This window comes from Natator depressus, chromosome 7, assembly GCF_965152275.1.
Source record: "Natator depressus isolate rNatDep1 chromosome 7, rNatDep2.hap1, whole genome shotgun sequence".
Classification (NCBI taxonomy): Eukaryota; Metazoa; Chordata; order Testudines; family Cheloniidae; genus Natator; species Natator depressus.
In genome coordinates this window covers 123,103,045-123,123,147 of record NC_134240.1, presented here as the reverse complement: position 1 = coordinate 123,123,147, position 20,103 = coordinate 123,103,045, and the positions used below count along the sequence as shown (strand labels likewise).

The window sequence follows — 20,103 nt, the reverse complement described above, 5'->3', positions numbered from 1 at the left end:
CTCCGTGGCCAGGTCTGAGGCCGCAGCCTCTCTGAGCCGTGCCCCTCGGCGCTCCCTCCCCACCAGAGTAGGGTCCTGCGCCTCCGGTGTGGTACCCTCCCCAAGGTCGGGGTGCAGTGCCCCTCGCCGGCTCTGGCTACGGGTCACAACCAGGGAGGTCTGGGGGTTGCTTGGCCAGTCCTCTAGGTCTCCCCCCATCAAAACTTCAGTGGGCAAATGGTGGTGTACCCCCACATCCTTGGGGCCCTCCTTGGCCCCCCATTTCAGGTGTACCCTTGCCACGGCCACCTTAAATGGGGTCCCGCCCACCCCTGTCAGGGTCAGGTAGGTGTTGGGCACCACCCGATCTGGGGCCACCACCTCGGGCCGGGCCAGCGTCACCTCCGCCCCCGTATCCCAGTATCCATTGACCTTCCTCCCATCCACCTCCAGGGGAACAAGGCACTCTCTCCGGAGGGACAGCCCCGCACCCACCCTGTAAACTGAGCACCCTGAGTCCGGAGCATCCGGCCCTCTGGCGGAGCTGGCCGGGGGTACTCTCCCCTCCTGAGCAGGTGGTAAACTGGTAGCCCCCCTTTCCTGGGTCGTCTGCCCCTCGTCCAGCTGAGTCCCTACCCAGTTAACCCTGGGTAGGTTGGGTCTGCTCAGTTTGTCCCTGAGCCCGGGGCACTGGGTCCGTACGTGGCCTCTCTGGCCACGGTGATAGCAGCTCAGGTCACATTGGTCCCCTCGAGCGGGTCGGAGGGGCCCAATGCCAGGCGTTCCCCTTGGGAGGGGGTTCTCCCTATTTCCCCGCTGGGAGGCCCCATGGTGACTCTCTCTCTGCATCGGGGGGAGCCTGTTCTTTTGGGACTCCTCCCTGCTACCCCCTGACCGACTGTTCACAAACTCGTCGGCCAGCTGCCCTGCGTGCTGGGGGTTCTCGAGCTTTTTGTCCACCAGCCACAGCCTCAGGTCGGAAGGGCACTGTTCATACAGGTGCTCCAGTACGATCAGGTCAAGCAGGTCCTCTTTAGTTTGGGCCCCCGCTGTCCACTTGCGGGCATATCCCTGCATCCGGTTGACCAGTTGTAGGTAGGTGACCTCAGGCGTTTTACGCTGACTCCGGAACCTTCTCCGGTACATCTCGGGGGTCAGCCCAAACTCACGGAGCAGGGCCTGTTTGAACAGTTCATAGTCCCCTGCCTCCGCCCCTGTCATCCGGCTGTACACCTCCACGGCTTTGGGGTCCAGTAAGGGGGTGAGGAACTGGAGCCTGTCTGCAGGGTCAACCCTGTGCAGCTCGCAGGCATTCTCAAAGGCCGTCAGGAAGCTATCTATGTCCTCCCCCTCCTTCCGCTGGGCCAGGAAGCACTTATCAAAGCTCCTTGCAGTCTTGGGTCCCCCCTCACTCACCGCAGCCGGGGCCCCACTGCTCCTCAGCCTGGCCAGCTCCAGTTCATGCTGCCTCTGTTTCTCCTTCTCCTGACGCTCCCTCTCCTTCTCCTCCTGCTCATGTTGACGTTGTTTCTCCTCATGTTGACGTTGTTTTTCATGATCCTCCAGCTCCCTCATTTTCCTCTCCCTCTCCCATTCCAGCCGCATCCGCTCCAGGGATGGGGAGCTCCGCCGGGAGGATCCCCTGCTGGCTGCTGGGGTCAGGGTGCCCTCGGTATTCGCTGGGCTTCCCACAACCCCTCCCCCAGGCATAGGTAGGAAGGGTCTCGGGGTGTCCTGGGCAGCAGTCTGACCCCTCCCAGCCTGGTTAGGCCCCAGGGCCCATGCTGCGTCCCCCGGGCGGCTTCCCTCCGGGACAGGGATCTGGTCATCCAAGCGATCCCTCTCCTCCAACTGGGCAATCAGCTGTTCCTTGGTGGACCTCCCGATGCGCAGCCCCCTCTGCCTGCACAGCTCCACCAGGTCACTCTTAAGGCGTTTAGCGTACATCTCCCGGCTGGCCACTCGCAGGCCGGGCAGCTTTCCACGGTTTCCAGGAGAAGCCCCTAGTGTGCCAGTCCTTCTTGAGGTCACCACCTCTTTGCCAGGGTCGAGCTGCAGACTCCTCCGCCCCTGGGACCGCTCGCTGCAATCCCCCGGGGGACCCTGTTACTGCAAAAGTCCTTCTCTCTGGTCACACACTCCCAGGGGTTAACCGCCCCCTGGAACCGTCTCTCTCTGAATCTTCAGCACGCCTGGTCCCCGTCAATCCCCCTTCGTTTTACTGTTCCCTAGTCACTTACTGCAGGAAGCGCCATTCACGGGGTGCAGTAGATCCCACCTCTGCCACCAGTTGTCACGGAGTGTGGGGGAGTCCGGGGCCTGCACCCCTCTTCCTGGGATTCACTGAGACTCTCAGCCAGCCAGTAAAACCGAAGGTTTATTGGACAACAGGAACACAGTCCAAAACAGAGCTTGTGGGGACACCCAGGACCCCTCAGTGAAGTCCTTCTGGGGGAGCAGGGAGCTTAGACCCCAGCCCTGGGGTTCCCTGTGTTCCTCCACCCAGCCCCAAACTGAAACTAAACCCACCGAGCAGGTTCCCTGCTGCAGCCTCCGTCCACATTCCTGGGCAGAGGTGTTACCTCCCCCTCCCCCTCCTGGCTCAGGTGACAGGCTCTCAGGTCTCCCGTCCCCAGGGCACATTCCCAGGTCAACACTCCCCCCTCCCTGCTGCGTCACATCGTCACACCGGCCACGATGTGCACTAACCCCAGCCCCTCCTGTCGCCCCGTCCCGTGCCGGGCGAGGTGTCTGGGTGGGGCTGTGACCTGCACGGGGAGGGTGGGCAGTGGGGTGAGGCAGGTGGGGGGCACTGGGCATTCCACCGCCCAGTGAGAGGGGAGGCGCTAGTTCCATGGGGCTACGTGGGGATGTTGGGAATGGCAACGTTGGGGTGTCCGCAGCCATGCAGTACATGTTGGGGGTCGGATGGGACGGACCCTCTGGGGAGCCCATGCGCTGGGTGCCCCTGTGCCATGGGTGCTAGGGGACCCTATGGGGGTGGGGTGGGGTGGACACCGGGAGGTGGATGCTGCGCGTGGCACTCACAGCCCTGGCAACACCCGTGCCAGCCCACCAGCTGCACAGCCCCCCATCCCCACGTGGCACTGCCTCTCTGTGTGCTCCCCCCGCAGCCCTATCTCGCTGCCAGCTCGGCTCTAATTTCCTGTCCATTGTCCCCGCTGCCAGCCCCGCCTGCCGTGTGGGGCCGAGTCCTGCGCCCAGCCCTCGCTCACTCCAACGGCTCCTTTCCACAGCCATGTCCGTGCCTCCTGCCCCTGGGCGCCCTCCCCCACACCCTGCTGCTGCTACGCACCCCCTCTGCCCCCTGTCTGCCACATGCCAGCCCACGGGCGCCCTCCCCCACACCCTGCTGCTGCTACTCACCCCCTCCCCACCCGCCTGCCACATGCCAGCCCCCGGGCACCCTCCCCCACACCCTGCTGCTGCTACTCACCCCCTCCCCACCCACATGCCACATGCCTGCCCACGGGCGCCCTCCCCCACACCCTGCTGCTGCTATGCACCCCCTCTGCCCCCTGCCTGCCACACGCCAGCCCCCGGGCGCCCTCCCCCACACCCTGCTGCTGCTACACACCCCCTCCCAACCCGCCTGCCACATGCCAGCCCCCGGGCGCCCTCCCCCACACCCTGCTGCTGCTACACACCCCCTCCCAACCCGCCTGCCACATGCCAGCCCCCGGGCACCCTCCCCCACACCCTGCTGCTGCTACTCACCCCCTCCCCACCCACGTGCCACATGCCAGCCCACGGGCACCCTCCCCCACACCCTGCTGCTGCTACTCACCCCCTCCCCACCCACGTGCCACATGCCAGCCCACGGGCACCCTCCCCCACACCCTGCTGCTGCTACACACCCCCTCCCCACCCACGTGCCACCTGCCAGCCCACGGGCACCCTCCCCCACACCCTGCTGCTGCTACTCACCCCCTCCCCACCCACGTGCCACATGCCAGCCCACGGGCGCCCTCCCCCACACCCTGCTGCTGCTACACACCCCCTCCCCACCCGCCTGCCACATGCCAGCCCCCGGGCGCCCTCCCCCACACCCTGCTGCTCCTGCTCACCCCCCTCCCCACCCGCCTGCCACATGCCAGCCCCCGGATGCCCTCCCCCACACCCTGCTGCTGCTGCTGCTCACCCCACCTGCCTGCCACCAGGGCCAGCCCTGGACATCCTCCCCCAGACCCTGCTGCTGCTCAGCCCCTCCCCACCCATGTGCTAAGGTGGGCTGGGGGAGGGGGTGGGTGCTGGGGGGGAGTGTGCAGGGTGGGGGAGGGGATGGGTGCTGGGTTGGAGTGTGAAGGGGGAGGGGCTGGGTGCTGGGGTGCTAGGATAGGTCACTGGGGGTAAGGGGGTTCCTGTTCCTTCTATCCCATGGAATGTGACTCTGGCCAGTCTCACTCAGCGAAATGTCCCATCTCGTTTTGGCTCCTGCTCAGGTTGTGGCCTCTGTGGCTTCCAGTGGCTGTGAGTTCCCCAGGCTAATTGTAGCTTGGGTTAAGAGCACCTCCTTTGATCAGCTGGAGTGTGCTTTCCTCACCTGCCCCAGGGTCCCCTTCTCCCTGTGCTAGGGGCAGGGTGGGGGAGAAGCTGTCAGTGCCATCCCTGTGCTAGGCAACTTGTGCCCTGCTGTCCTGTCCCCCCATGGCCCCCCACTTCCTGCACCAGCCGCTCCCACTGTTCCACCCCCAGTGCACGCCTCGGAGCCCCCCTTTCTGAAACAGGGTGGCCAGAAGGGAAGGTCCAAGGGCAGGGGCAGAGGAAGGGCTACCCTGTGCTTAGGAGCCTGGCCTGGAGTCCACCCGCCCTCCTCAGCCCCAGACTTCCTAGGTGGCCCTGGATGAGTCCCTCAGTCTCTTGGAGTCTCCCCACCTGATCCCGGCCACTGGGGGGTGAGGGGCACACAGGTACAGGGGGAACAGACAGACCAGCGCCTCGGATGGATAAAACCACCCGCAGCATCCCGGGGCTGAAATAACCCAGTGGCCCAGTCCCCGCGTGCCCCAGCAGGAGAGGGCTGGAGGGAGGGCAGAGGCTCCCCGATCGGCCCGTCTGGGGCAAAGATGGGTGTGAGGCACGGGCGGGCGCCAGGCGTGAGCTAGTGATGGACAGCGCAGGGTGCGCACGGGGGACGTGGACACGCTCCGATGCTCACACAGGAGGATGGTGCATCCCCAGTGGCGTAATGAGCCTGCTTGAAGGCCCCAGGGAGCCAGCGGGCCCGGCCCCATTGGCAGTCTCAGCATGCTCGGCCTGGCTGCCTGCCTGCTTGTTTTCGTACCTGGCTGTCGTGGGGGGCAGGGGAGCGGGCTCCACGCGCTGTGCTGAGAACACCAAGCTGGTCACTGAGGCTGAGAGACAGCCAGCTGCGGCTGCTCACAGCTCCGCGGGGACTGGGGGAGTTGGCAGGGGCGCTGGCTGAGGGGCCGGTTGCAGTGTCGAGGCCTGAAGCAGCTGGATGGGCTCCAGGGCCCCCACGCTGCCCCGGGGGGCACAGAGCAGGGGCTGTGGCCCCAGAGCGGGTGTGTGGCTGGGGCAGCCCCTCTTCCTGGGCCCCGAACACCTGTGCACCTGGGGCACGGCGTGCTGGGCGGAGTGCTCGGGCGCAGGGCAGCAGCAGGGGCCGGGCATGGGGCCACGGCAGACCGGGTGCTTCCTACTTTGGACTGGGACTAAGGTGATCCAGGTTCAGTTCCTGGCTCTGGCGCCAACTCCCTGTTACCCTCGGGCAGCTCCTGGCTTCTCTCTGAGCCCCAGCACCCCGTACAGTGTGGGGGTGACAGTCCTGCCCCCTCCCTCTGGGTAGGAAAGATCGCGCCGTAGGAGTCCGGGCAGCACCGGGCACAGCGGGCAGTGCTGCTATCGGCCGCGGGCAGCGAAGGGTGCAGGTCCCGCACGGGTGGCCTTGTTTCTGTTTGTGGGGGATGGAGATGGCAGCCCAGCGACTGGCCGGCTCCCGGCTGCCAGGCCAGTGGGACTGCCGTGGTATCAGCTCCTCCCCCATCACCAAACCCATCTCCAAGCCACCTGGGCCAGCGAGACCCGAGGGCCCGACCTGCGGCTGGGCCAGGGCTCTGCACGGGGCTGCCTCGGGGACCGTGGGGCCCAGCCCCTGGCGGGATCCCAGCAGCAGCATCTTCCACCCCCCGGCCAGGACTGAGCCTCGGCTGCAGGCTCGGACACGGGTGGGAACCTCCCTGTGCTCTGGCTTCCCGTGGCAGGAGACTCCCCCGGCTGCGGCGGCTCCAGCTCCCCCGCAGACCCCCGCCCGGCCCCTCCCCAACCAGCGAGTAACCCCCACTCCTCGTCCCCACCCCCTGGGGCTCCCCCCACCAGGCTGGGCCTCTCCCGCCCCGAGCCGCTGGCTCCAGGCAGGGAGGGCCCAGGACTGCCCCCCAGGGCGCTCGCCTGACAGCCCCACACCTCGGGCAGCAAGGGAAGGGAAGGCAAAGGGCCAGGGCTGGGTGCGGGGGGCACCTGGGGGTCCAGGGGCCGGGAGCTGCCGGGCCACGTGCTACCGTCCTGCGAGCGCCCCGGGGCCCCGGCGGCGGCTGCAGGACCCGCCCGGGCAGCTCCGGGCTCCCACCGCCCCTCCGCGCCCGGGCCCCGAGAGCTCCTGCCACGCCGGGTAGTAAATCAGCGCCGCCGGCCCCGCCTCCCAGCTCCCCATTGGCCGCCGCCGGCGCAGCTCCCGAGCCCATTGGCCGCCGGGCCGTGGCCGGCTCCCTATAAGTGGTCCGCGGGGCTGGCCGGGCTGCAGCCGCGGGAGCCGGGCCGGCAGCGGGGAGCAGCGTGCGGGCTGTGCCGGGCCCCGTGAGTAGCCGTGGGCGGGTCAGGTTCCCCGAGGCTGGGCAGGAGGCGACGGGGATGGGCGCAGGGGGCGGGGCGGGGCGTGGGGGGCTTGGTAGCACCTGGGGCAAAGTTCTCTTCTGCCTCCCCGAAGGGCTGCCATGGGGTGGGGGCAGTGGCTGGGGTGAGGGATATTGGGGAGGGGGGCTGATGGGGAAGGAGGTGGTATGGCTGGGGGTAGGGCTCTGGGGCCAAGGGAAGGGGGTGGGTGACAGGCATGGGGAGGGATGCTAGGGAGTGGTTATGGATGGGAGGGCATGGGGTGGGGGGGGGTGATGGCCCTTGGAGGGGTTGGGGGCTCTCTATCTGCAGAGTCCCCTGGTACAGCGGGTGGCTGGCTGGCAGCCTGCAGGTGGAAGTGGCCGCTCTCCTCAGAGGAGCCCACATCCCGTCGGGCTGGCGCTTGGATGCTAAGGTGACTGCCCAGCGCCACACTGCATTAGCAGCTGGCTGAGCCCCAGAGCCCAGGGCTCCAAAGCCGAGGGGGCTGAGTGGCACCAGACTGGCTGGGGGAGCCGGCTATCCAGGTTCTGCCGGTTACAGCCCCTCAGAGCTGCCCAGTGCAGCGATGGGACCGTGCTGGCTGGGTCAGTGGGGGGCTGGAGCAGGGTGTAGTGTGGGGGGGCTGAGAGCCACTGAACCAGACCATAGCCCCTGGATATGATGGAGACCATGCCAAGCCAGGGGATTGGCAGCACCCCTAGCTCCAGCGCCTCTGGGGGTCTGAACACCCTGGGCCTGGCGGTGCTGGTGCTGTTGGCGCTTGGCTGGATTCCTCCAGCTGTGGTCCAGTGTGACTGGCTGCGTGCAGCCCTGGGCTGGATCTGCAGGCTCTGGGCTGGGACCGTGGGTTCACTGCGGCACCACCTGGGCACCTGGCTCTTCGCTGGGCTCTGGTTCCAAGCGGTGCCTGGAAGTGACCAGCAGGAGAGCTTTGGGTGGGATGAGCCCCCTGGGCTGCCAGCTGGGGGGGCTGTAACCTCACTGGGGTGCTGGGAGGTCATGGCATGTGGCTGCATGGTGCTCTGTGATGCCATTCACTGGGGTGAGGTGGTGGCTGGGGAGTTGTGACCTCACCAGGATGCTGCGAGGGGTGCTGGACTGTCACCATGGCTGGGAAGTGACCTGGCCCAGCCCACCTGGGGTGGGGTCCCTGCACACGGAGAAGGTGGGGCTGGGGTGGCCCGGGCTGTGCTTCCCCCTGCCCGGACACCTGGAATGCTCAGGGATCCATCCTGCGGGTGCAGCTTCTGGAGGGGGTGGGAGAGGTTGGGGCTACCTGGGGGGCTGTGGGACCTGGACTGCCCACAGGGGAGAGCCATGAGTCAGTCACCTGGTGCCAGGAGCTTGAGAGGGAGAGAAGGGAACCAGGCACGGTGGAGTGATCCATCCCATCTTCCCTCCCCAGCTTCTGGCAGAGGTGACCCCAGCTCAGTGCTAGGTGCCCTGTCTGCTCTGAGCCTTGGGGAGCTGGGATGTTGCCACTTGCTCCCCCTTGGCATCCCCCAGGGAGGCCTCAAAGAGCAGTCTCTGCCTCCCCCATTCCCACAGGATTGGGCCCCATGGGCCGGGCCAGGCCAGCACAGCACTCTTTACTGGGCTGCTCCCCGCCCTGGAGGCAGTGCTTACTCCAGCACCCCCTACTCCCTGTGCCCCTCTTCTCTCTGGCCTCGCCCCATAGCTGCACCTGGGCTCTGGAGCCAGGCCAAGAACTCTCTGAGGCTCACCTCTGCCTCCTGCCTGAGGGTGAAGCCTCATGCCCCTCCCAGCCCTGAAGGCTGCCCAGGAGCTTTGAGCCCCACATCTGGCCCTTGGGTCTGCCCCTTGTGCTTTGTTCCCTGCCCTGGAAGTGTGATGGGGGGGGACTAGGCAGAGGTGGGAGCCTGGGGGTATTGTCCCCAGCAAAGGGCACCCCATTGCAGCTGGACTGGGTTAGTGGGGAGGGGTCAGGGTGACTGTTTTGGCCTGGGTCCCAGGCTGCCCAGCCCCTCCCTGCCCCTCCCTTGTTTTCTGGCTCTGGGTTTATCCCATGCAGGAGTGAGGTCCCCCTGTCTGGGCCCAAGGGCTGGCTGCAGCTCTGGGCCTAGCCGTGGCATGATGCCGCTTGCTGCTGGGCTGACTCCCTGGGGCTCGGGGCAGGGGCAGCCACCCAGGGGTCTGCTGGCATTGGGCCCAGGGGCTGTTTTCAGTTGCTAGCTCGGCCCCCAGCCCTGCCAGGTCCCACCTGGGGTTGGGGTGGATGGGCAGACTGAGCGAGGCGGTGCCGCGTGGGGCGGCCGTCCCTGTCCTTACGGGCTGTGACCTTGCTGCTGGGCCGCGCAGAGCTGCGCTGCGGGGCACGGCCCCCGCCCCTGCTGCAGGATGCCCCCGGCCCCACCCCGTGCCTGCGGGATCATCTCTGATGGCACCTGGGCCCCGTCCTGCCCGTGTCTCCTGCAGCAGGTGTCCCAGGGTAGGGCCCATGGGGCTGAGCACAGTCAGTGGGAGCTGCAGGCCCTTGGGGGTTGCAGCCCTTTGAGAGGCTGCTGGGAGACGTGTTTTCTGAGGCGAGCCTGGCCATGGGTCTGTGCGGCATGGGGCCCGGGCAGAGCCAGGCTGCAGCCTGCAGGTGCTGGGCACAGCACCCTCCAGCTCCACACAGCCAAACCTGGCTGCCCTTGGGAGCCATGGGACACGTGCTTGGCTTCTCCCTGCTCCCAGCCCAGGGTCCTGCGCAGCCCCAGCAGGGAGCTGGCTCCAGGCCACACTGCCCCCCTGGGTGTCGCTAAGGAGCGGATCCCTGGGGAAGCCTGTTGTCGCCAATCAGGGACATTGTTCCCTCCTGGAAAGGCTCCATCAGCCCTGGAGGATTTTGCCTGCAGCTGGGCGGGGGGGGGGGGGGGCAAGCTGGAGAGAGCAAGAGCTTCAGGGAGCGAGGGACTGCCCAGAGTGTGGGGGTGCCAGCACCCCCCTGCCCAGGGGCACCCACAAGGGCCAGGCTCTGTCCTGCCACCTGCCCATGCAGACTCTGCCTCCTGCATGAGCCTCTTCCCCAGGGCAGAACTGGGCTGGGGTGGGGGTGGATGGTGTGGGAGGTGCTGGTGTAGAGGTGGAGGTGTGTGCAGTGTGACAGGTTTTGCTAATTAATGGGCTTTTCCCTCCCAATCTTGCCAAGGAGCCCTCTGATGTATTAGTTTAATTAGCCAAATCCGAGGGCCGGGTGCGCAATGAGCTGGCCCCGCGCTCGGTGCCGATCACATCCTCCTGTCTCAGGTAATGACAAGCTAGTCTCAGGCCGAGTCCGGAGCCTGCCAGCGGCTGGTCAAGTTGAGCCCAGGGGATCCAGCTGCCTGCCTGTCTCTGTTGTGATGGACACCTAGTCCTGTTAATGGCCCCAACGGCACGGGCAGCTGTTGGCTGGTCTCGGGGGGAGCCATGAACCTCCACCGAACGCCCTTATTGCACAGGGTGATCCAGCCGCTCCCATCTCTCCCCACGACCTCGCAAGGGAGGGGCTTTTCTAGCCCCCAGGTCCATAGTGTTGGGCATCTCACACCAGTACTCTGTTTACCTTCGCCCCAGCCACCAGGCCAGGCACCCCATGGCCAGAGCGACAGGCTGGCCAAGGCCACACAGGGTCTGCCGCAGAGCCAGGAATCGACCTCCAGGGTTGCAGGCCACTGCCTGAATCACTCAGCGAACCCAGCCCTCGTCTCCCAGGGGGGTGTCCTTCCAGCCTCTCAGGCCAGCCAAGCACGGCCTCTGTTACTGCCCCACAGTGGGTATCTGGCCTGAGCTCACACTGGGGCACCTGTGGGGCTGCCCGTCCCTGGGCTAAGAGCCAGGCCCTCTGGTGATGGCCTCGCTGGCCCTGAGGGAATTGGAACTGGTGGCAAAGGGCCAAGGGGCACACAGCTCTGCTCAGTGTCCCTCTGGCTCGGAGCCAAGAGGCTGCGTTATGCCCCCAGAGGAGCTGCTGCTGCGCCATGGGAATGGCTCGGTGTGACGTTCCCCGGTGTTATCTGGACCAGTGATCTGCTGGGTCACTCCAATCCGTGACTCTGGGAGCCAGCCTTACCCTGCTCTGCTGTGCGAACCCCCTCGCCTGGGCTGGTCACGCACAGCCTCTGGCATGTCAGCTGCTCCTTGGATTGTGCAACCGAATGACACTAGCCAATATCTCCGGTCCCAGACACAACCCCAGGAACCGCCGTCTTCCAGTGTCCAGTTATGCCCCCGGATGCTGCAAGCTTATATGAGTTTGTTGATTTCTTTGTTAAATTGACATACACCAGGCTTGTTATCCCAAGCGGAGTCTCTGACACGCTGCAAACCAAACGCTGCTTCAGGTAGAAGAAACCAACAGATTTATTAAGTGATTGACCAAGTCTCGTTTATATTTCGACTTATAAACGAAATAAAAGCAAAACTCATTCGAAGCTGATCTTAACACTTTCAGTGCCCTTACAAACTTAGATGCTTCCCACCACAGGCTGGCTGCCCTTCAGCCAGGCTCTCCCCTTTGATCAGCGCTTCAGTCACTTGGTGGTGGTGTCTGTGGATATAGATGGAAGAGAGGAAGAGCATGGCAAACGTCTCTCCCTTTTATCATGTTCGTTCTTCTCTCTTGGCTTTGCCCCCTCCCCTTCAGAGTCAGGTGAGCATTACCTCATTGTAGTCCCCAACTGGCCATGGGAAGGGGGGTGACTCACTGGAGAGTCCAACAGATCCTTTTGTTGCCACCTAGGCCAGCGTCCTTTGTTCCCCTGGGGCTGGGCAGGGTTTGTTCCATACCTGCCGTGATGAGGTGTGAACTGCCTCTGTGCTCTGGGAGAGTTTTTGCCTGGGCTTGTTTTAGGCCGTGAGGACACACTTTCAGCCTCATAACTATGTACGTGTAACTATATAACCTATAACACTGCTCGGGGCATCATGAGCCTTCCGAAGACACCTGATGCGACAAACTTTGCACTGGATACCACACAATCTTATAAGGACGAACATGGGGGTGTAGTGTTCCCATGAGGTACAAAGTGTCACACTCGGCCTGGCCTGTTACTGGGAGCACCGTGCTGCCTGGCTGGGACTGACCAGCTCATTCTCAGGGGCTCTGGCTTCCCCCTCTAGGAATTGCCTGGGGAATTTTCTACTACAGACCCCACCCTGGCTGCAATGATCCAGCGGCTGTCTGGGAATCATTGTGCCCATGCCCTGGGAACTCACTGAGTGAGGCCAGCTCTGCCCTGTCTGTGCAGCGCCTGGCACCTCAGCCCAGTCCCAGCTGGGGCCTTGACCCTACTGTCGTACACGTCCCGTTTGGCTCCAAGCCATGCTGTCCACACATCTCTCTCATGCTGAGATTGGGCCAGATTCTGGAGTCTGCCAGGCGCGGGTGAGTGGGAGCTGCCAGCCAGCCCTCCTGAGCGTGCCAGCCGCTGAGAGCTGGCGCTGCTGCAAGACAAAGTCCTTTGACTTCAGTGATGTGCCCTGGGTGTGAAGCTCAGCGGCTGGGAAGACGCTGGTCCTGGCTGAGTGGAGGTGGGGAGCCAGCAGCTGGGCTGATGGTGGTGCCTCGTGAGGGGCTGCTGGCATCCCCGTCCGTGAGTGCTGAGCTGCCCTAGGTGTCTCAGGGCCAGGGCTGCCGGGGGCTGAGGGCAGCTCTCACCTGGTGCTCCAGTCTGGCAGTTGGCCCCTCCTAGGGGCATCCCCACTCTGCATTTCCTCCCTGCCCTGGGGAGGGTGTTAGCGCCATGCTGGCTGCTGCGGGCTGGGGCTCACAGCAGCAAGGGTCCGGGTGGCTGTGGGTTCATCTCAGGGGCTCCCAAGGCCCTGGAGCACCTGGAGATGGGACTGGCACTCCATCTTGTCCCTGCTGCCTCTCCTGGGGTGTGGCGGAGCCAGTTCCCCTGGGAAGAGCTGTGGTAAACGGTGAAAGGGGGTGTACTCGGGGGGACACCACCAGAGTGAGGGGCCAGGAACTCTGTGCCTTCGTGGGGAAGGCCTGGGGGCCCTAGCGGGAAAGGCTGGGAGTACAGGCAGGTGTAAAAGCTTTTTTGGGAATGATTTTGTTGTTGGAATAAATCCAGCCCAGCAAGGGGTGCTGCCGACCTGGAGGAGAACTGTTTGAGAGAGCCAGAATCATGGGGAAACTGAGGCAGGGCACTGCAGCACCACCCTAGGCCCCAAGGGGGTGCTCAGGAGGCAGCCAACTCTGCCACAAGCCCTGAATCACAACACCTGGGCGCTTGAATCCATGGAGTCTGGGAATGGACCCCTCCTTGTTCTGCCATTCACATGCCCCTTCCAGCCAGGCAGCTCCTATGGCTGGGGTGACCTTTCACCCTATGGCCATCCGGGCCGTCCTGGGGACCGGCTGGCGTCTGCAGCCCTGAGCACCCTCCCAGTGTTGCCCAAGAGGCTCTGCTGCAGCCGGCCTATCCCTGGGAAATCCCCTGCGCCCGCTGCCAAGGGGCGTCCGCGCCCGGCTGGCTGAGCTGGGTGTGGCTGAGCCAATGTTGCCAAGGCTCCTGTTCCCCCCGGCTCAGCCGGCAGGGCTCCTCTCCAGCTCTTGCTGGAACACAGGTAGACCAGACCAGGCGGAGGGCCTCCCGCTGTGCGGGAAGGGGCTGCTGCCCTCGGGGACAGTGGCTGGCTCTTGCCCCATCAGGGGGTTCACAGCCGTCAGCATTTCACTGATGGGTGGCCTGGGGGATGTGCTTATGAGCCATGGAGATGTCTCATTGTTTACACTCTGCAGCTCTTGTGGCAGAGAGTTCCACCTGCTAACGGTGCTGAGTGCGGAATCGGTTCCTTCCAACGTCCTTGACCGTCCCCTTGTTCCAGCCAGTCACCCTTTGCCAGCACTGGGCTGTGTCCCCACCCCCGCTGAGCAGATTGCTGCTCCCCTCCCCACCCCCCGGGCCAGCTCTCCAAGGCTGGACTCAGCCTGTGCCCAGCTGAGCCCTTCTCTTCCTGCTCTCCCTCGTGAGACGGGTCTGGGACACGCAGGCCAGAGCACGTCTTCCTTACAGAGCATCACGGCGTAATGTCAGCATCGCCTGCCTCGCTCTGGGTCTGCTCCTGCCCCACGGCCCTGTCCGGGCACAGCTGTGCACAGTGCGAGGGCTCTGTGGAGCTGCCCCGTGGGCACCAGTGCCCTCCGCTGGGCGAGAGCTAATGCAAAGCCTGGGCAGGCGGGAGCTTTTCCCGGGCAAGTTGCCGTTGCATGGCCTGGCCCCCAGCGGTGCTGGGTCTGGGACGCTCCTCTCCTGTCTGACCTGGCTCACGTTGTCCTCGCTCAGCCCGGCCTGCTAGACAGCGTGGGCCCCTGGCCAGCCTTGCAGCCCTGCCATTTGCCTTCGGCCACAAGAACAGCCCCACTCCGGCCCCAGGGGGAGCTGCAGGGGGGGACGGGTCCCAGGCCCAGCCACGCAGGCGCCTGCTGGCCAGGTCTGTGGGTGCAGGAGCCTGGGAAGCTGCCCAATCTATGGGCTGGGGGCTCTCAGGTTGTGGTAGTCTCAGCCATGTCCCCGGGGCTGTGAGGGCCAGGGCCTGGGGAGCTCTTGCTGCGGTCGCTGGGCTGGGCTGGGCAGGCCCGTCTCCCGGCCCAACCTCGCTGTCTGGTTGCCCTGCGCAGCGTGTGGCTGTGCTCCCCCAGCGGCCTCGCCTGGTCCCCGGGGCCTGGGCCGCATGAGAAAACGGGCACCCCAGAGCCAGCTGCACCCTTGGCGCAAGTGGCTCAGCTGCCTGCCCTGGGCCAGCCGGGCATGGGACCAGTCCCTGCCTGGGGGCACAGGCCAGCGTGGACAGGCAGCCAGGGCGTAGCCCAGCCCTGGGTGCCGGCTGTAGCGCTGACCTCCCCCCATGGGGGCCTTTGAGGGGCTGAACTCTGGGGCGGCTGGGCCTGGGGGCAGGGTGGGGGCAGTGATGCGATGGCAGCTGAGGGGCAAGGGATGGGTGTGGAGGCTCAAACAGCATTGTGCTCTGGCTGGTGTCTGGGGGGGCAGGGTCCTGGGGAAGCCAGAGGGTCCTGCCCCCCAACTCCGCAGTCAGACGTGACTCTCAGCCAGCCAGTAAAACAGAGGTTTATTAGACGACAGGAACATGGTCTAACACAGAGCTTGTAGGTGCAGAGAACAGGACCCCTCAGCTGGGTCCATTTTGGGGGGCAGTGAGCCAGACAACCCCGTCTGCCCTTCACTCCATGTCCCAGCCAGCCCCAAACTGAAACTCCCTCCAGCCCCTCCTCCTCTGGGCTTTGTCCCTTTCCCGGGCCAGGTGGTCACCTGATTCCTTTGTTCTCCAACCCTTTAGCTCTCACCTTGCAGGGGGGGAAGGGCCCAGGCCATCAGTAGCCAGGAAACAGGGTGTCGCCATTTATGTACCCTGGCCCTTTGCTCTGCAACAATTACACTCCCTTATCCCACCCCCTAGATACTTAAGGACTGCCTAGGGGAAACTGAGGCACCCCCACACTATTCAGAGGAACCATTAAGAACAGTCCCGCTTTGTCACGGGGGGGGTAAAGGGCCGGGAGGCTGGGCAGGGGGCCAGGCACTCGGGGGTGGCCCAGGCTGAGCCCCGTATGGGTCTGGTTCCAGGTGCCGAGGATGCTGTGGCTGCTGCTGTGGCTAGCGTGGCCCAGCGAGGGCTCCCAGCGCGGCGAGGCCACGTTCACGGCCGTCACCAGCCATGTCCTCCCGCCCGACTACGACAGCAACCCCACGCAGCTCAACTACGGCGTGGCCGTCACCGACGTGGATGCCGACGGGGACTTGGAGATCGTGGTGGCAGGGTGGGTAGCGGGGGGGGGCGGGGATCAGGGTCCCTGGTGCTCCCGGTCCCACCCTTCCCTCTGTCCTGGGGCTGGGCTGGGGCTCGGGTGCCCAACCCTGGCATGGGATGGGGCGGAGCTGAGCTCCCGTCCTGGCTGCCCGGCTCCCGGGCACTGCCTCTGGCCTGGGGCGTGTCTGGCTGGAGGAGGTGCTCTGGGCCGGTGGCAGGGCCCCGGCGAGGGAAAAGCCTCTGGCAGCCAGCGCCCTGGGGAGGTGTCACAGGGGCCTGTTTGTGCATTTCACTCCTCTGAAAAAGAGCAGCGCCCCAGGACAGGGCCCTGGCTGCCTGCTCCCGTGCCCAGTCTCCAGTGGGCTTTCCATGGCACGCTGGGCTGCCCTTCTGCCCCTGCCATGTGTCCCCAGCCTGGCCGTGTGGGGCTCCCACCCCACGAGAGAGGCCCGTTGTCTCGGGGACTCAGCCCCACCCATGACCCGCTTGGCCTCCAATCGGAGATGGGGGGTGGCGCAGGAAGGGTGGCAGGGTGCCCTGGCCTCCAGGTCCCTTCTGCAGGGCGCTACCAGCTCATCCCTGTTGGGCTGGGGCCCCACTCACCTGTGATGCTGCTGATGGGCTGGAGGTTTTGTATAGCCCTTTACTGGGGCCCCCTCAGCAGGCCCCCGGGTGCAGGCCAGCCCTTTGCTCCCTGCACACCCCGTCCTCTGCAGCACCCATGGGAGCTGGCTGTGGAGGGGCCTGGCGGTGGTGCAGCGAGGGAGGGAACCTGCCAGCACTGCGTATGGGGGGGGGGGGGGTGTGCCCGGGGGTGTCTGCACACGTAACCAGCTAGGTCTATGGATCTCGTGGCCCTCAGCCCATCCCCCACGGATACCCCCACAACCCAGGCCTGCCAGCCCCGTCCAGCGGCTGTGGGGCATGGCTGCCTGGGCCCTAGCCGCTGCGTGGAGCCCTCCTGCTGCTCGCTCCTCCCGCCCACAGCAGCCCCAGAGCTGGATCTCTGGGTATCACCCCCAGACCCTCGTCGTGGCCCTGCCACCAGGCCCCCCAGCGCCAGCAGGGGGAGAAGGGAAGCCAGCAAAGCCCAGCGGGAGCCGCACTGCCCAGGCCAGAACCCTGCTGACGCGGCCGACCCGCTTGGCGTGCCCCGCATCGGCCAGGGGCTGGAGGAGGCTCACAGGGGGGCTAATGGCAGTGTAGACCGCCTGAGAGGTTGTGGCAGGTGGGAGAGCCAGAGTCACGCCAGGGGCTCAGTGTTTAAAGCCCCCCCAACACACATTGCAGGGGGCTGAGGTCCCTGCCCCCCCTGCCCCGTGTGGCCTCGTTTGGGCCCTGTGGGCACTTGGAGGCAGGTTCTGGGCCCCGTTGCAGCAGGAACCCACAGCATGCCCCATGGGCTCCCCTGCCCATGGATCTGGCTGGGGGCCCGGCTGGCAAAAGCCCCATCAGACAGTCAGGCTGGAGGCGCCTGACCAGGGAGTTTCCATCTCTGCCGTGGTCTCTGTGTGCCGGGCTCTGGCTTCCAGTGTGCCCTGCCCCGACCCTGGGGCAGCTGAGGACTGGTCTGTCCCTGCCCTGGGGGTCCCTGCTGAGTGGCCAACCGCCTGGCCAGCTGGGGCAGGGTGTGTGTGTGTGGGGGGGCGTTCCCAGCTCTGCTGCTGTTGCCTGAGGCTTGGCTGGGTAAGACCTGGCCCTGTAAATGCCCATCCTCACCCAGCCGAGGTGCTGCCCCCTGTTTTCTTCCCCCCTCAGCCCTTGCTGTGCCCGAGTCGGATTATCTCAGAGGGACAGCTCCTGGCTGCCCACAGCACCCCTGGGTGGGTGTCTCCAGGTGAGGGCAGCGTGGGGGGCCATGCACCCCCGGGCACAGCAGCAGCTGCTCCCTGTGCTCCGGCTCGTTCAGCGGTGCTGGGAGGTGGTGACCGATCGCGCCGAGCAGATGGACAGGGGCTTTCCCTCCTTAGGGCGGCACGGGGGTCTGGCTGGGTGGCGGGAGGCTCGACTGCTCCCCCACGAGCAGTGCCCCGTGCCACGGTCCAGTGTGGGGGAACGTGGGCCTCACCACGCTGGACAGTGCCCGCTGGCCTGCCCCCACCACCCAGGAGTAGGGGTGGGGCTGGAGCACTGTCCCTGAGGCCTGTATCCCCTGAACAAGAGAGCCCCGGAAGTGCTCCCCCCAATCCCACGATGGCCCTTAGCCCTGCCCTGACCGGGCAGCTTGGAGGGACCCCAGCTCAGCCAGAGCCCCAGCTCCCGGGGGCTGGGGCATCAAGGCCTCCGGTCTCTCCGCGTGGGGCAGGCATGTCGCGGGGGGGTAGTCTGCGTTCCTGGGGGGGTGCGGCTGGGCTGGAAGTGCAGGCTACTGCTCCTCCCTCCCCCCGCCCCCGGGAGCTGGGCCTGCTCCCCTCCCATGCCGTGCGGAGCAGAGTCAGCAGCCGCTGGAAGGAGGGTTGTGTAACCAGCCCTGGCGCCACTTGTGTAACTGTTTACTGGAGCTGAGGGCAGGGCAGGGCCCCTCCGGGGTGGGCAGAGCTCAGCCGGGGTCTGTCTTGTTCCAGGCCTCCCCAAATCTCCTGTGGAGGGGCCTTGCCCTGCCGGCTGCCACGGCGCCCAGGTCCTGCTGTAGGGCTGCCCCGTGGCTGGAGGGGGCAGGGCACGGCACGGAGTCTGCAGAGGGGCGAACGCTCCGCTCCTGGCACTGGGCCATGTCCTCCCCCCAGGCTGTGCCCCAGGGGCCCCAGCAGGGCAGCGCCCCAACCTGTCCACAGCCCTGGGCTGGCAGGTGCAGGCTCTGCCCCAGGCTTCCTCCGGGGCAGCAGGGCCCAGAGAGGCTCCTCTCCCTCCGGGGCAGCCGCCTGGATCGCTGGCACCGGAGCTGTGGGCCTGGGCCTGGCCCCCTGTGGCTGCCCCTCACTGTGCCGTGCTTTCCCCTGCCCTGAGGCCATGGTGCAGTCTTGCTCCTCCCTCAGCTGGGGGGCCCAGCCCCTCTGAGCCTTGCCTGGGGCAGCCAGTTCTGGGGTGGTGAGCAGAGGGGCCAGCCCTGCTGCTGCGCCCAGCTGTTTCCTTGCGTGCTGGCAGGGTGCTCGGGGGGAGCGGGCAACTCTGTCTGCTGGAGCCAGATGGGGCCAGTCACCTCACTCGTGCCAGGGAGCGGCATCTCTGAGCAGCAGCAGGCCACTTGGGTGGCCCAGGCAGCACCCACTGCATTCATGGCCTGGCCATGTGGGGCAGAGGGGTGGGCAGTGACCCTCCACCGTTAGGGGCCATGTGATGGGGGTGATCCTGTAGCGAGGGTACATGGTGCCTCCCAGGGCCTGGCAGGAGGTGGGGGGGGCATGGGGTGTCTCCCCCGGCCACGCCTGCAGCTCCCCCGCTGCCCGGCTGGGACCCCCTGCCCCGGCACTGCTGTGTGGCAGGGCTGGAGGTGGCCACCCTGATCCTCCCCTGCTGGCGCTCAAGCAGGCGGGTGCGGTGCCAGGCCCCGTGCTGCCAGGCAGGGTGGGGCTCAGTTAGGGGCAGAAGCTGCCCAGCACCTCACCCCCACCCCCAGCTTGTTCCAGGATCCCCCCCAACCAGCAGCACCCCCGCTTGGTCCTTCCTGCCCAGCCAGTGCCGCCCTCCTGCCTCTGGGGGTGCAGGGAATGAGCTCCTGCCAGCCAGGGCTTGCTGTGGGGGGCAGTTGGAGAGGGCGTCCATCTCCCTGTGGGGCTGGGCACAGCCTGGTCCTGCCCAGCCCTCGGGCTCCAGGGGTTCCTGCTGATTTCTAGATTCCTGGGCCAGCGGGGATCACGTAGCCTGAGACTGCCCCAAGCCATTCCCCAGCGCCGCGGCCCCTCCGTGCTGCCCCCGGGCAGCGGAGGGGACGCTCTTCCCTGCAGCCCCTGGTGAGCGCCCGGCAGCCCTCCAAGCTGGCACCAGGTGGGCGGTGCCACTCCCTCCCCATGGTAGGGCTCAAGTGGGGGCTTCAAGGAAAGGGCCTTGGGGCCACCCCAAACCCTCTGGGGGCCAGGCCCAGCCTTGCCAGCCAGCCCCAAGGCACAGGCTGGGGTGGGTCCCACATGCCTGCCCCAGCGCTCCCGCTCGCCCCCCCAGGTACAATGGGCCCAACCTGGTGCTGAAGTATGACCGGGCGCGGCAGCGGCTGGTGAATCTGGCGCCGGACGAGCGCAGCTCCCCGTACTACGCGCTGCGGGATCGCCAGGGCAATGCCATCGGCGTGGCAGCCTGCGACATCGACGGGGACGGGCGCGAGGAGATCTACTTCCTCAACACGAACAACGCCTTCTCGGGTGAGCTGCACCCTCCCCGCCACCGAGCCCAGGGGTCAACCCCTCCCCGGGCCCCCTGCACCACCAAGTGCATGGGTCAACCCCCTCCCCGGGCCCCCTGCACCCTGCATCACCGACCCTATGGGTCGAACCCCTCCCGGGCCCCCTTCACCCTGCACCACCGAGCCCATGGGTCAAACCCCTCCCGGGCCCC

The 20,103-nt window shown here is 66.2% G+C and overlaps 1 protein-coding gene across 4 annotated transcripts in view; it reads left to right on the top strand.

Moving 5' to 3' along the window:
* The first annotated feature begins 6,761 nt into the window (after positions 1-6,761).
* Positions 6,762-20,103, top strand: part of CRTAC1 (cartilage acidic protein 1) — a 34,548-nt gene continuing 21,206 nt past the window's right edge. For all 4 annotated transcript variants that reach the window (XM_074959541.1, XM_074959539.1, XM_074959538.1 and 1 more), the window contains exons 1-3: positions 6,762-6,816; positions 15,432-15,625; positions 19,714-19,910. In XM_074959541.1, coding sequence (XP_074815642.1) covers positions 15,441-15,625; positions 19,714-19,910 — 382 coding nt within the window. In that variant the 5' untranslated portion in view covers positions 6,762-6,816; positions 15,432-15,440. The remainder of the gene's footprint in view (positions 6,817-15,431; positions 15,626-19,713; positions 19,911-20,103) is intronic.